This window comes from Vulpes lagopus, chromosome 1, assembly GCF_018345385.1.
Source record: "Vulpes lagopus strain Blue_001 chromosome 1, ASM1834538v1, whole genome shotgun sequence".
Taxonomy (NCBI): Eukaryota; Metazoa; Chordata; class Mammalia; order Carnivora; family Canidae; genus Vulpes; species Vulpes lagopus.
Genome location: NC_054824.1, coordinates 145711154 through 145723957, shown reverse-complemented (window position 1 = coordinate 145723957; position 12804 = coordinate 145711154). Strand labels below are relative to the sequence as shown.

Here is a 12804-nt window from a genome sequence, read left to right as displayed (position 1 = left end):
GCCCCGGGGGCACTCTCAGCCTTGATGGAGGGGCCCCCCATCCCTGCCCGTGCTCCTAATCACCAGGAGCCCAGGAAGCCAAGGGTCAGCGCTGCGAAGGCTGCACTTGGCTTCTTCCAGGACTGGGTGTGTGGGTGGCTTGGTGCAAAGCGGCCTGAGATTCGTTCCTGCAAACTGCCTGGAGCACCCTGCTGGCCTAACACAAAACGGGCAAAGCACCCTCTCTTCCCTTCCAGCCCACTCCGCAGCCCAGCTCCAGCCCACGTGGTCCCCTCGCTGGTGGATGATTCACTCTTCTTTCTCTTCCCACAGGCTCAATGGTTCCTATGAGGCTCTCACTGGAGGGTCCACGGTCGAGGGGTTTGAGGACCTCACGGGCGGCATCTCTGAGTATTACGACCTGAAGAAGCCTCCGGCCCGCCTGTTCCAGATCATCCAGAAGGCCCTCCGCGCGGGCTCTCTGCTGGCCTGCTCCATCGATGTGAGCCAGCTTGGCGTCTCTGCTTCCCAGTTTGGCAGGGAGGGGGTCAGAGCAGTGTCTGGGGCTGAATGGGCGGGTCTTACTAGTGGGAGGAAGGGGGAGCAGGCTTACTGTGGGAGCCCCAGCCTCCCTGGCTGGATTCCAGGCCCCACCTCCCACCTCCCACCTCCGCTATCCCCTGTCTGCTTAGTAACTGTGGAGCTTTAGGAAACAGATATTTGAGGGGCATGCACACCTGATGGGCTGTGAGAACCTGGAGGAAGAGGGCAGTGGTGCTGGAACCAGGGTGCGTGTCCTCCCTGGGGGGCTGGCTGCCAGGCCCTGGGGAAGTGTGGACACTGGAGCTTGCCTGTGGTCCCGCCCCTCTCCTGCCCTGACCCAGTGGTCTGGGACACACGACTTGCAAGATCTCTGCCTAAGTGTGTGTTTGCTGGAGAGATGATTCGGGGCCCAGAGAGAGGCCAGAGGAAGAAGATTCAGGGAGGCCCACTCAGTGCAGACTCTGGAGAAGCAGCCTGGCCCGGAGCAGCCGGCTTGGATAGTTGGTCTTCAGGCAGCACGGGGTCACTCTGGGAGAGTAGGTGACACCTCCAATTTGTGGTGGCACTTAAAGCCTGAAGCCATGCTCCAGCCCTGGCAGCCACACGGTACCTGCCTGGAGCTGCAGGCCTGCTCAGAGGGGCTGTGTGGGGTTGTCAAGGCCACACCTGCACCCCAGGGCTGCATGGGGGCCTGTCCTCGGAAAGCACCATAGGGCCAGCCCTGATGGGGTTAGAGTCAGGGTCAGGGTCGGGATTGTGGTCAGGGTCGGGGTTGTGGTCAGAACTGGGGTTGGGGTCAGGGTTGGGATTGGGGTCAGGGTTGTGGTCAGAGTTGGGGTTGGGATCAGGGTAGGGTTGAAGTCAGTGTCAGGGTCGTGGTCAGAGTTGGGGTTGGGATCAGGGTTGGGGTCGGGGTCAGGGTCGGGGTTGTGGTCAGTGTTGGGGTCGTGGTCAGGGTTGGGGTAGGAGTCAGGGTTGGGGTCAGCCAGTATCAGTGGACTTCATTCCCAATCAGGTCTCCAGTGCAGCTGAAGCAGGAGCAGAGGTCACCACCCGCCACAAGCTGGTGAAAAGCCATGCATACTCTGTCACTGGAGTCATAGAGGTAAACCGGGCAGGGGAGGTGAAGGGGTAGGTCACCCCTGACAGCTTCCCTGCCCGCTAAGGCCCTTCTCTGGCTACCCCCGATGCTACCCACGCAGGGGTTACTCTTGCTCGTTGTAACCTTCTGACTCGCACCCACTCGTAGACTGATAACACAGCCTGTCTGAGTGTCAACCCTGTGGGCTCCAGTGAGATGCAGGCCCCCTCTGAGGTGTGGCTGTGGGGCGGGAGGAAGGTGTCAGGGAAAGTTGTAGAGATTGTCAGATTCTCTCTTCCTTCTAAGATGTGTATGTGCATCCCAGCAAAGCAATGGGAACCCGAAGGACTCCTAAGGGGACAAAGGATGGGGTATAATAGTGGAAAGGAATGACAGCATTCCATACTCTCCAGCCCCAGCAGAAAGCATGGGCCATGGCTTTCAGTATTTTTATTTACTATATTCTGCCCACTTTGAAAAAGAATTTGCAGTGACTTATAGAGAAGAGCCAGACACAATCAAAGCATACCATGCGGGTAAAATACACCAGACAATCCAGGAGCAAGGCAGTGCTACTGTTGAAAAATGAATTTTGCTTTGGGTTTCCCGATGGCCAAGGCAAAAAGGGAAATGCGATGGGATCTCAGTTTTTGTTACATGTTAAAATGGCACGGATGTTAAAACGGTTCATGCGTTTGTGTTTTGCAAACATGCTTTTTAGTGCAGTTTCCAAGTGCATGTGTGTGTAAGCGTGGGTATGATGGACGACCAAAGGGAAGTAGGACACCTGGCATTCATTGTGTGTGTGGGTGTGTGAAGGGTGAGAGCACCGTGCTCTAGCGAGCATTCAGTAAATAGCAGGGGAAGGTGTGGGTTTCCAAGTGTGGGCTTTGCAGACGGCTGCCTGGGGGCCCATCTCCCCTCTATGACTTACTGGCCTCGGGTGACGTCCCACCTCTGACTCTAGGATTTTTTCCTCCTCCCTCTCCCCTCCTCCTTTCTTCTTTCTTCTTTCTTCTTCTTCCTTCTTCTTTCTTCTTCTTCTTCTTACTTTATTTATTTGTTTGTTTATTTATTTATTTATTTATTTATTTATTTATTCATGAGAGACAGAGAGAGAGAGGCAGAGACACAGGCAGAGGGAGAAGCAGGCTCCATACAGGGAGCCCATTGTGGGACCCAGAGATCACAACCTGAGCCGAAGGCAGACACTCAATGGCTGAGCCACCCAGGTGCCCCTGACTCTAGGATTTCTGAGCCATAGAATAAAGAGTGACAGCACTCAGCTCCTAGGACCCCCAAGAGTTTGGAGTGAGGCGACAGTGCGTTTGAAACACTTCACGCCATGTCTTCTCCAGAGCGTGTGCTCAGTGCACATGGACCCCTGTGTGCTCTTGGCGTTTGTTTGGAAGGCATTTATTACCATTAAGTCTCCTGTAAAAGAGCCCAGTCAGTCTTGGGCAACTGTAAATGCAAGTTAAAGTTGACACAAACTTGTTTGTGAGCTGGGCCCACTGTTCATTCAACCCAATTGTGGAAAATAAAGCAGTTAGCCATGTCTGGAAAACATGTGTTAAAATAAAGGTTTGCTTGTGAAAATAAATAAATAAAGAAAGAAAGAAAGAAAGAAAGAAAGAAAGAAAGAGAAAGAAAGAAAGAAGGAAAGAAAGAAAGGTGTGCTTGTTTGGGGACATTTGACATGTTGAGTGCAAGCCCTCTGGGGTCAGACCCGGGCAGGGGCCAGCGGGGCCCTAGCGGCTCAGGTCATTTCCCATGTGGACCTTGCAGGTGGATTTCCGGGGCCGTCCCGAGAAGCTGATCAGACTCCGGAATCCATGGGGCGAAGTGGAGTGGACCGGGGCCTGGAGTGACGAGTAGGTTCTGTCTCCCTGTCCTCACCTCCCCCGGTGGAAAGACATCTTGCCGCAAAGCACGGTCCTCATGAGGCCAATGGCACAGCCAGCGTGGCAGCACTTTCTGTGCACAGCCTGTTCCAGAAGGAGTATTGCGTGGCTGCAGCTGAGAAAAGCAAAGCAGCACCATGTAGCTGGAGCCTTTGCTTCTGGGTCTCTGCTCGGTGTGTGCAGATTTGGCAGCTCAGTCACTGAAAGGTTTGCCTGTGTCCCACCTGCCACACCATGCTGACCCCAACGGGAAGCCGGACCCACACGATCGGGTGCCTCCCTCTGCACAGACCCTGGCCTCTCTGACAAAGGCCATGCCCTCCAGCTCCGAGCTTAGGAAGTGGGATCCAACCCCAGAGCCCAGCGGGCAGTAGCAGGCAGGCACTATCACTTGCTCATGAGGGGGCAGGTGTGGCTCTTTCCTGATGAGGTCACGGAGAGCCAGCAGGCCTCCCGCCATGGAGGAAGAGCCACTGGAAGTGGAGAGAAGCCCCTCTTGCTCTGTTTTCAACCTTGCGGGAGCCTCCCTGTGCTGCCCTTACCCCATGATGGCAGGAGGGCTCTTGGAGGGGGCTTTGTCTCGTGCACCCACACTGCCCATCACTGCCCATACCTGTGTGCTTCCCTTCAGGGGTGTGCCACAGACAAACATGTGTCTAGGGCTGCAGATGCTGATTCTGCTGCCTAAGTTTGAGCAAAACCCAAGACTTCCATCCTGCCAAGTGCCCAGAAAGGATGTCCCAGGTGAATGGAATCAACAGTCTGAGTTTCAGCCATTTTAGCTGACAGCTGTTTAGCAAGCTGCCCAGAGGGCTTCTGTGGCCCTGTCTCCTTCCCTGACGCCCCCTCTAAGAGGCTGGGGCAGATGTGAGGGGCAGGTGGTGGCAGGAGACGGCCACGTTCCAGCATCTGGAGACACAACCTAGGCCGTATCTAGAGCAGCCGGTGGGGCAGGAGGACTCTGCCTCTCTGAGCCACACCCCCAAATCACCCTAATATCCAGTTAAATTAAACCACTTAATTTCTGTTTTAGTTTCAAAAATCCAACTGGGAGATTTAGGTCAGATCCAGAATTCTCCAACTTGTCCCTACCCTTTGTTTATAACAAGCACCATCTGAGATTTGGGTCTGATGGATTAATGTTTCTATGAGGTGAAGGGGTCCTGGGTGCTTCCCTGCATGACCCCTGGGTTCCGAGCACCTGGGCTTCCATGCAGGGAGGGGAGGAGCTCACGTTTTGCTGAAGGCATCCAAGGAAGGGGCTGTTTTGTTTTGTTTTTTTTTTAAAGATTTTATTTATTTATTCATGAGAGATACAGAGAGAGAGAGAGGCAGAGACACAGGCAGAGGGAGAAGCAGGCTCCATGCAGGGAGCCCAATGTGGGACTTGATCCCAAGTCTCCAGGATCACACCCTGGACTGAAGGCAGCACTAACCCTCTGAGCCACCAGGGATGCCCAGGGGCTGGTTTTTTAAGATGGGTCTTGATACTGCTCAGTTCCTAGACTTGCACACATACTTTAAGAAACCTTGACTGGTAAAGGTCAGGTGCTGGAGATGGTGTTTGAATGAAGTAGTGAGTATTGCCACAGAAAGGCCACCAGTGGGAGGGCTCATGGGTGACATGACTTGAGGGACATTGCCACCGACTGGGCCTGAATGCCACTGTCGGTGGCTCGGGACGTGGATGGTGTGTACGTGCCCAGAATGACAACCTGCTGGTGGACGTGCCCATGGGCTACCTGCCCGTGCCCCTGACAGGCACTCTTATGCCTCCAGTCTTGGACTCTGGCCCTGATATCAGGGCCTTGGTATCTATTAGAAGTGGAAGGTTCTGGGATCCCTGGGTGGCGCAGCGGTTTGGCGCCTGCCTTTGGCCCGGGGCGCGATCCTGGAGACCCGGGATCGAATCCCACGTCAGGCTCCCGGTGCATGGAGCCTGCTTCTCCCTCTGCCTGTGTCTCTGCCTCTCTCTCTCTCTCTCTCTCTGTATGACTATCATAAATAAATTAAAAAAAAAAAATTAAAAAAAAAATAGAAGTGGAAGGTTCTTCGGGAGTGAAATTAGGGCAAGTCCCTGCTGCACTGCTGGAGTCCATGTCCTTGGTCTGCGTCCCTCCCTGGGCACAGGGTGGGGTGGGTGCCACCCACCCCATTCATCTGACCTACCCCTGCCCACTGGGGTTTGGCTCCTATCCATCTCTGGCCCTCGGGGACGTCTAGCTGCCCTAAGCAGCAGGGACTGCAGCAAAACTTTCACAGATGGCTGTCTCTGCCTTGCTTTTTAAAATTTTTAGTTTTATGCTTTCCCCCAGTGCACCAGAGTGGAACGACATAGACCCCAGGCAGAAGGAGGAGCTGGACCGGAGAGCCGAGGACGGGGAGTTCTGGTGAGCGTGGTCTGCGGGGGCTGGCCTTCACAGTCCAACAGGGGGATCAGGAACTCGAAGACGTGGTTCCCACTGGGGGCTTCCCTTCTTCCCCCTTTTGCCCTGTGTGGTCCGACTTCTGGGCCTGCGTGTCCGAAGCATTGCCACCCTGCCATCTGGGTTCCATCGAGGCAGAGAGCACTACTGACCTCTCTCTGAGTTGGGCTTAGCCCCGAGACAGGGTGACTTCCTTCATTGCTGAGTTAGGGCAGATAACAGGGACGCCCCTTGGACAGGGCGTGGTGGTAGGACATCTCTGCTGGGCTGAGTTAAATGGGAGGATGCCTCTGCAGGCTCTGAGGTGCCCAACCCCAGGGGCAGGGGCCATTTATGGCTTGGTCCCTGTGCCTGGTCGTTAGATGTGTGATGGGGGCTCTGATAAAACGGAGACTCCACAGTGGCTGGGGATGTGGACAGCGGCCTTGCAGCCTTTGCTCTGTCCAGGGCCAGCAGGTATACCCCCCTCTCCCATAGCCCTGGCCTGCAGACCCATAGCCCTCTGGTCCCTCTGCCCCCAGGATGTCATTTTTGGATTTCCTCGGCCAGTTCTCTCGGCTGGAGATCTGCAACTTGTCCCCAGACTCCCTGAGCAGTGAGGAGCTGCACAAATGGAACCTGGTTCTGTTCAACGGCCGCTGGACACGGGGCTCCAGTGCTGGGGGCTGTGCGAACTTTCCAGGTAAGGTGTGGGGGGGAGCAGGTAGCTGGGGCTCACCTGCCTTACCTGCTCAAACTTCCCAGGTGAGGTATTGCCCGGCTTGGGGGGAGGCCAGGACAGCAGGGGGCAGAGGCTGCAGCCCCCCACCTGACGCCTGGGCTCAGCTAACAGCGTTCTGTAGCTTCTGTGCACTCAGGTGTCCACAGTCCCCCCACCTGTCCCTGCCCCCAAAGATGTACTTCCTCTACTAGGCCTGCTCCTTTCTTGGGCTTCTCCCGGTCCCCTGGTGGACACGGGTTCCCCTGAGCTCCAGCCTCTCTGCTGCCTCAGTAGAGCGCATCCAGCCAGAGAGCGCTGTCGGGAGTGGGGGTGGAGTGGGGGCCTGGCTGGCTAGCCCCGCTGTCACAGGAGCTCCACGACCATGAGGACAGTCTGGCACAACCGTGGCCTCTGCACTGGCGTGGCCGTCGGCCTGCGCAAGGGCCTCGCTGCGGGTGGGGAGTCCTCCTGGGTTCATCTGCCAGCACGGATACGTCTGCACACACACAGGCTCCTCCTAGGTCGCAGCAGGCCAAGGCGGCGGGAGGAAGACTCTGACCGACCCCACCTCTAAGGAGAAAGGAAGGAAACTGAAGCCCACCCCTCCCGCCTCCCCCTTCCCCCAGCCCCCCAGCCCTCACCCTCCCTCTCTGATGCTGCTGGTTTAGACTGTACAGGCTCCAGACAGAGGAGCTCGGAGCTCTGCGGGGCTGTGCTCGGCCATAATAAAATCCCACACAGACGCAGGCCTGGGTCCTGACCACCGTGTCTTCCTTCGTCCCCCGTCCAGCCCAAAGCTCTACTCCCGGGGGCAGCGGCGAGTGTGGGCCGCTTGCGGGGCCCCGGAGCGTCCTTTCCCTCCTCTCAGCTATTTCTTGATCCTCCTGATGCGCCGTTAGTACCCACCGCGGAAGGCGCTTTGTAAACCGGTGGTGTTCTCTACAAATGGGCTGTATTATTTTTATGGCTCATTCTCTTCTTCCTTTTCTGTGAAGGAGTAAACAAAAAATGTAGAGGTTGCAGTGATGTTGCATTTGGGAGAAATTAAAATATGCTCTCCATTAGCGAGCGCTTAGAAAATGGGCAGGAAATGCGCCTGAATGGCTTTGAGAGCCCGGAGCTGTCAGGGGCGCCTGAGGCATCCGCGCAGAATCACCATCACTACCCAACCTGAGCGGACAGCGGTCTGTCTGTCTGTCTGTGGGAAGACCGACTCTTCCCGCCCTCTGGTGATGATGGCAGTGTGCAAAATCCCAGAGCGCGTCGGTCTCCTCTGGAAGCTCCGGAGACTGACCTTAGGAGCCACACACCTGTGCCCTCAACAAACAAGCTGCACGTGGACATTCTGGGAAGGTGGGATTGATGTCATATTATCGTGAACAGCCAGGGCTTCGTGGTCACTTGTGCATGGCTCATTATCTCATCGAGTTTCTCTTATGTAGTGGATGCGAGGACCCCCCACCCTGGTCTGTTCCCCCCAACCAGGGCACATCAGGGTTAAATTCTTGAGGCCCCTTGTGCAGACGCCTGCCAGACTTGTCTTCAGTTATGCTCTGCTGCTTGACTGCTAGAGGGGCCATGTGCCCTCGAGTGACCCATTTGATCTCTGTGTGCCTTGGCTTATGTAGAGGGAGTTTTAAAAAGTCATCTTTGCTGTTTTGAGGGAGTTTTAAAAAGTTATCTTTGCAGGGAAGCAGTCTTTTAAAATACCTGTAGGTGGTATGGCAGGTATGCTTCTTAATTGCCATTCTCCCTCCTGCATGCTCAGTGACTTACTCTGAGGGAGTGTGTCTTCATGCGGTGGCCATCTGGGGAGGCCCTTGGCTGAGGGACCGAGGGTTCATGCCCAGGGCTGCTTCGGGCCGTGATCTGGGGCAGGGGCCCTTTTTGTGAGGGGACAGACACCCACCAGACAGGCTGTCCATATAGCCTGTCAGCAGAGGCCTCCAAGGACGTGACTCCCCACCCCACGACCTCCCTTCCTCCCCAAGAGGGGGTCGTCTTTCACGGGCCAACACTAAGAACGGGGGCTGTTAACCATGTCCCCCAGGAGACCCAGGGGTTAGTTATGAGAGCCCCAGGGAAGCCCTAGGGCCATCAAACCTTGGATATTCCCAGTCAAGCTTGTCCAGGCCCTCGTGAGCGGATGGACCCATGCAAAGTTTCTGGATGCTGTGGGATGTGTCTGGTGGTGTGGGGGCAGGGGCAGGACCCAGCCCGACCACCCTGTAGAGGAAACTCACTAAGGCCTGCTTCCTGCTAGCTGTGTGTTCTCTGGGATGACCAAGGTTCTTCCCTTGTGTTCCTCCCGCCTCCTCGCCCCCATCGGGAAACCACCATCTCCCGGCGACCTCCAGCCACTTACTGGACCAATCCCCAGTTCAAAATCCATCTGGACGAGGTGGACGACAGCCAGGAGGGATGTGTTAGCAAACCCCACTGCACGGTTCTGCTGGGTCTGATGCAGAAGAATTGCAGGCGACGGAAGAGTACAGGACAGGGCATGCTCAGCATTGGCTACGCTGTCTACAAGGTACTTGGAGCTGGGTCACCCTTCATTTCACACCAGATGTCTTTGGCTGGACTGCGTTGGCCAGTAATCAGGGTGTATCTCTCCTATCACTTGAACGTTCCTCCTCTTGCTCCTCTAAATGCCACTCCCAATGGCCTTCCCAAGGCCTGAATTCCACCTTTAGAGGTTCATTCCTCTGCTTATATCTATGCTGTTAACATTCAGTTTTGCAATTCCTTAAAACTTGCCTGTCATTGAGGGCTCAGTGTTAATGCACTTACTCAACTTTCAAGTATTGGCATCTCAGGGGACAGGAGCCAAGATTATGGGGCACAAGGCATTTGAGTGGGGAAGGGAGGCTGTGTATGGGGGGCCAGAGACAGTCCTTTCTTTTCACACTGGGCAACCTTGAGATTCTCCCTGGGATACATGGGCATGGCCGGGGTGAGGGGAGTCACACCGCTGACTTCAGTTCTGGTGGCTCTGGGTGGGGGACCTCAGCTCTGGCCCAGGCTGCAGTGCGCACGGGCCATGACCCCTGTACGACTCCACAGCCTCACAGATGGGTTAAAGCAAGGCTTTGGGGGAGTGAGAAACCTCACCAGGAGCCAATTGTAGTCCCCATTTTTATATAGGCAAAGGCTCCTTATAACAAATTTTGGAGGGGATTGTGGTGGTTGTTTTCATGTAATTTTGTTAAGAGAGAATTTCTTGATGAAAAGACAATTTTAATGAGGCAGAATGAGAGCTGGCTGGAGGCCCGACCCCTGGGGACAAATCAATGCTTGGAAGAGAGGCATTGGCGTAAGCTGCCGATCACCAAGCTCATACCACCTCCGGCCCCTTTTTTTCCTCCTGTCCTAGAACTTAGGGCTTTTGAGTCCAGGTTGTGATGTGTGTGTGTCTTTTGTGGTGGAAGAAGGCACGACGAAAAATAATTGGTGGCTTGATGGCAGGAGAAAAGATTTTCAACTAAAGAAGCTGCGCTGCGGTTTGCGCCAGCTTGGCCCTCCGCCCCACCTAGAGCGAGCGCAGCGCCAGCCCGGATTCTCTGCTTGTGGGGACACGGCCCTGGGAAGCCCTGAGGATCGCGAGTCCGTGCACCGTGCTTTAGTGAGCGTCGGCTCTGCGCAGCGCTGTGCTGTAAGCCGAGGCACATGCTTCCCGCACCCTGGTGCTGCTGAAAAACAAAAGCCACCTGAGTGGACTTTAAAGCTCTTGCTGGCTTTACGCAGGGACTTGTGAACCGGGCAGCATCCCATTCAGCAGGCGGGAGGAGCTGCTGGGAGCTGCACAAAGTGAAGGACTTCTAGAGGCACGAGGGGACGTCCTAGCGAGCACTGGGTGGGTTCAGGCAAGGTCACCTTCCTTGTGACAGCAGGGGTGTCAGGAGGGTCACCTCACGGCTATGACCCTGGTGGTTACAGATGATCTGGGTTAAGTTTCCACCCCTGCTGGAGCTTAGTTAGGTGTCCAGTCTCGTTGGTTGTAGGGGAACCTGGGGTCATAGTGGGCACCTAGGTTCATAGGGGTATGTGGGGTTGCAGGGATCATCTGGGGTCATGGGGGCCCCTGGAGTGTGGAGGCACCTGGAGTCATAGGGGGGCACCTGGGTTTGTGGGGGGCATCTGGGGTTGTAGGGTCATCTGGGGTCATGGGGCACCTGGGGTCATGGGGCGCACCTGGGGCCATAGGGGTCACCTGGCGCTGTAGTGGGCACCTGAGGTTATAGGGTGCACCTGGAGTGTCGGGGGCACCTGGGGTCATGGGGGGTCATCTGGCGTTGTGGGGGGCACCATTCTGTGACCTTGTAACTGACTCCTAAGGCTTTGGGAGTCCCAAGAGTGGAGACCTGTGTAGGTTGAAAGCCTGTCACCCATTAGGGAGCAGCCCTGATGCCCCAAAGGCCACAGAGCCCCATGTGTCTGTGCTGCAACGTCCCTATAGTCTTCCTGCTGTGACAACAGGCTCAGGCCAGGCAGGCCTGTCTTTGGGGCTTAGAATTGTGTGTTTCTGAGGTGACCGTCCCTCTCCTTCCTTTGGCCTCACTGCTTTGGGTCTGTGTCTGGGCGTGCAGGTCATGGAGGTGTTTGCCTTCATCGAGCCCCCGTTATTACTCCTGCAGAACATGGGGTCCTGGCCATCATATAACTAGAACATAAAGTACAAAACGAGATCCCTTCTCCCTTCGGATTTCTCAGGCGTAGATGGCCTCGCAGGTCATCTAGGACTGTCCCAGGTTAAAAGTGCGCTACCTGTCTGCAAGGTGATGGGGAGGGGGAGGGTTGCACAGCATTGAGGGAGGGCCATGCTGTCTCTATGACCTGCCTGGTGGGTTCCCCAAGCTCCCTGATGGGGGGAAGAAGTGGCTTGGCGGCCTTCGGAGACGACTGGCAGCAGCGGCCTCTTGCTCTGAAGGACATTGGTTTTCCCACACCATCTGCTGAGCTGGTGATCCTGGTAGGTGGCAGACACAGTGCCAGTGCCCCCACTGGCCCCCCAGGAGGGGATTGTGGTGACCTATGCAGTACGCAATAGCCTGACCTGAACAGGCAGTTACCGCTCGCCCCGGGCTCCTCTCTGTGTAGGAACAGAGATCTGTTATCTGATCTCTGATTAGAGAAGGAAGCACCAACTTTATCCTTTTGGATCCCGGCTCTTCCCGTGTCTCCTCAGTGACACACCATCATTATCGTACTTGACACCAGGGTTCCTGCTGCTGCTAGACCTCCCCGGCTCCCCACGTGCCTGACTGGTTGAAGGGAGAACCCCAGACTGGGCAGGGAGGGGGGCGCTGGCCAGGCTCACGCAAAGTCTGGCCCATGCGTTCTGGCCTCCCCGGCGAGCCAGGGGACATCTCCATGTGCAGGCTGCATCCCAGACATGCTACAGCAGAGTCCCTGGGGTTCCCGCGTGCAGCTGGGATTGGAAGCACTGACCCCCCCTGGGGAGGACGGCCTTGACTGCACGGAGGTGTGTTTGCCCGCTGCATTGTACCCCTGCTTTCCTGGGTCCTCACACTTGGCTAGTACCTGCTCAGGACCCAGTGGGTGCTTGGTGTAAGGACTCCTGGTCTGCCTGCCGTGGGCTCCTGAACACATGTCATCGGTCATAGAGGTCACTTGGAGGTGGCATGGAGGATTGGGGGCTCACACCTCTTCGCCATGAGGAAATAATGAATCAAATCTGCATCATGTCTGGGGATGTGGTTCTCATTGGAAATGTCCCCTTTGTGTGTGAGACATGGTTATGTGCACACATGGTGTGTCTCCCGGGGTTTCATGTGTTGCTGTGGATTCTGTGCTCAGGCAGTAGGATCCCCAGGCTTGTGAAAGCGCCGTGCATGGGCCCACCCAGCCCTAGAGCTCCTGACACTGCAGGGCTGGGGTGAGCCCCACACTCTGGTGTCTAACACATCCCCCAGGCTCAAGCTGGCCCTGGGCCACACTTTGAGGGCCACCTGCCTTCGCCCCTGTCCTGCCTGCACTGCTGCTCCCAGCTGAGTTGGGGCCAGGGGCTGGTGGTTTCCCTGGGAGTGCCCCCCAGCCCCACGCTGCCCCCCCAAACAGGGCTCCTTAATCTGCCCCATCCGGGGCCTTCTCGAGAACTGTGTGGTCCTTTCCTGACCCTGGGAAACAGTGGACTTCCCTTTCTGGGCT

At 56.2% G+C, this 12804-nt stretch overlaps 1 protein-coding gene across 7 annotated transcripts in view; it reads left to right on the top strand.

The window, feature by feature from the left end:
• The window catches only part of LOC121472009 (calpain-8-like), a 42715-nt gene that overhangs the window by 15843 nt on the left and 14068 nt on the right, over positions 1 to 12804 (top strand). For all 7 annotated transcript variants that reach the window (XR_005982759.1, XR_005982757.1, XR_005982756.1 and 4 more), the window contains 6 exons: positions 313 to 481; positions 1538 to 1627; positions 3392 to 3477; positions 5823 to 5897; positions 6455 to 6615; positions 8991 to 9166. Coding sequence is in view for 3 of the 7 variants with exons in the window: in XM_041722965.1 (XP_041578899.1) it covers positions 313 to 481; positions 1538 to 1627; positions 3392 to 3477; positions 5823 to 5897; positions 6455 to 6615; positions 8991 to 9166 (757 nt within the window). In the remaining 4 variants the exon portion in view is untranslated. The remainder of the gene's footprint in view (positions 1 to 312; positions 482 to 1537; positions 1628 to 3391; positions 3478 to 5822; positions 5898 to 6454; positions 6616 to 8990; positions 9167 to 12804) is intronic.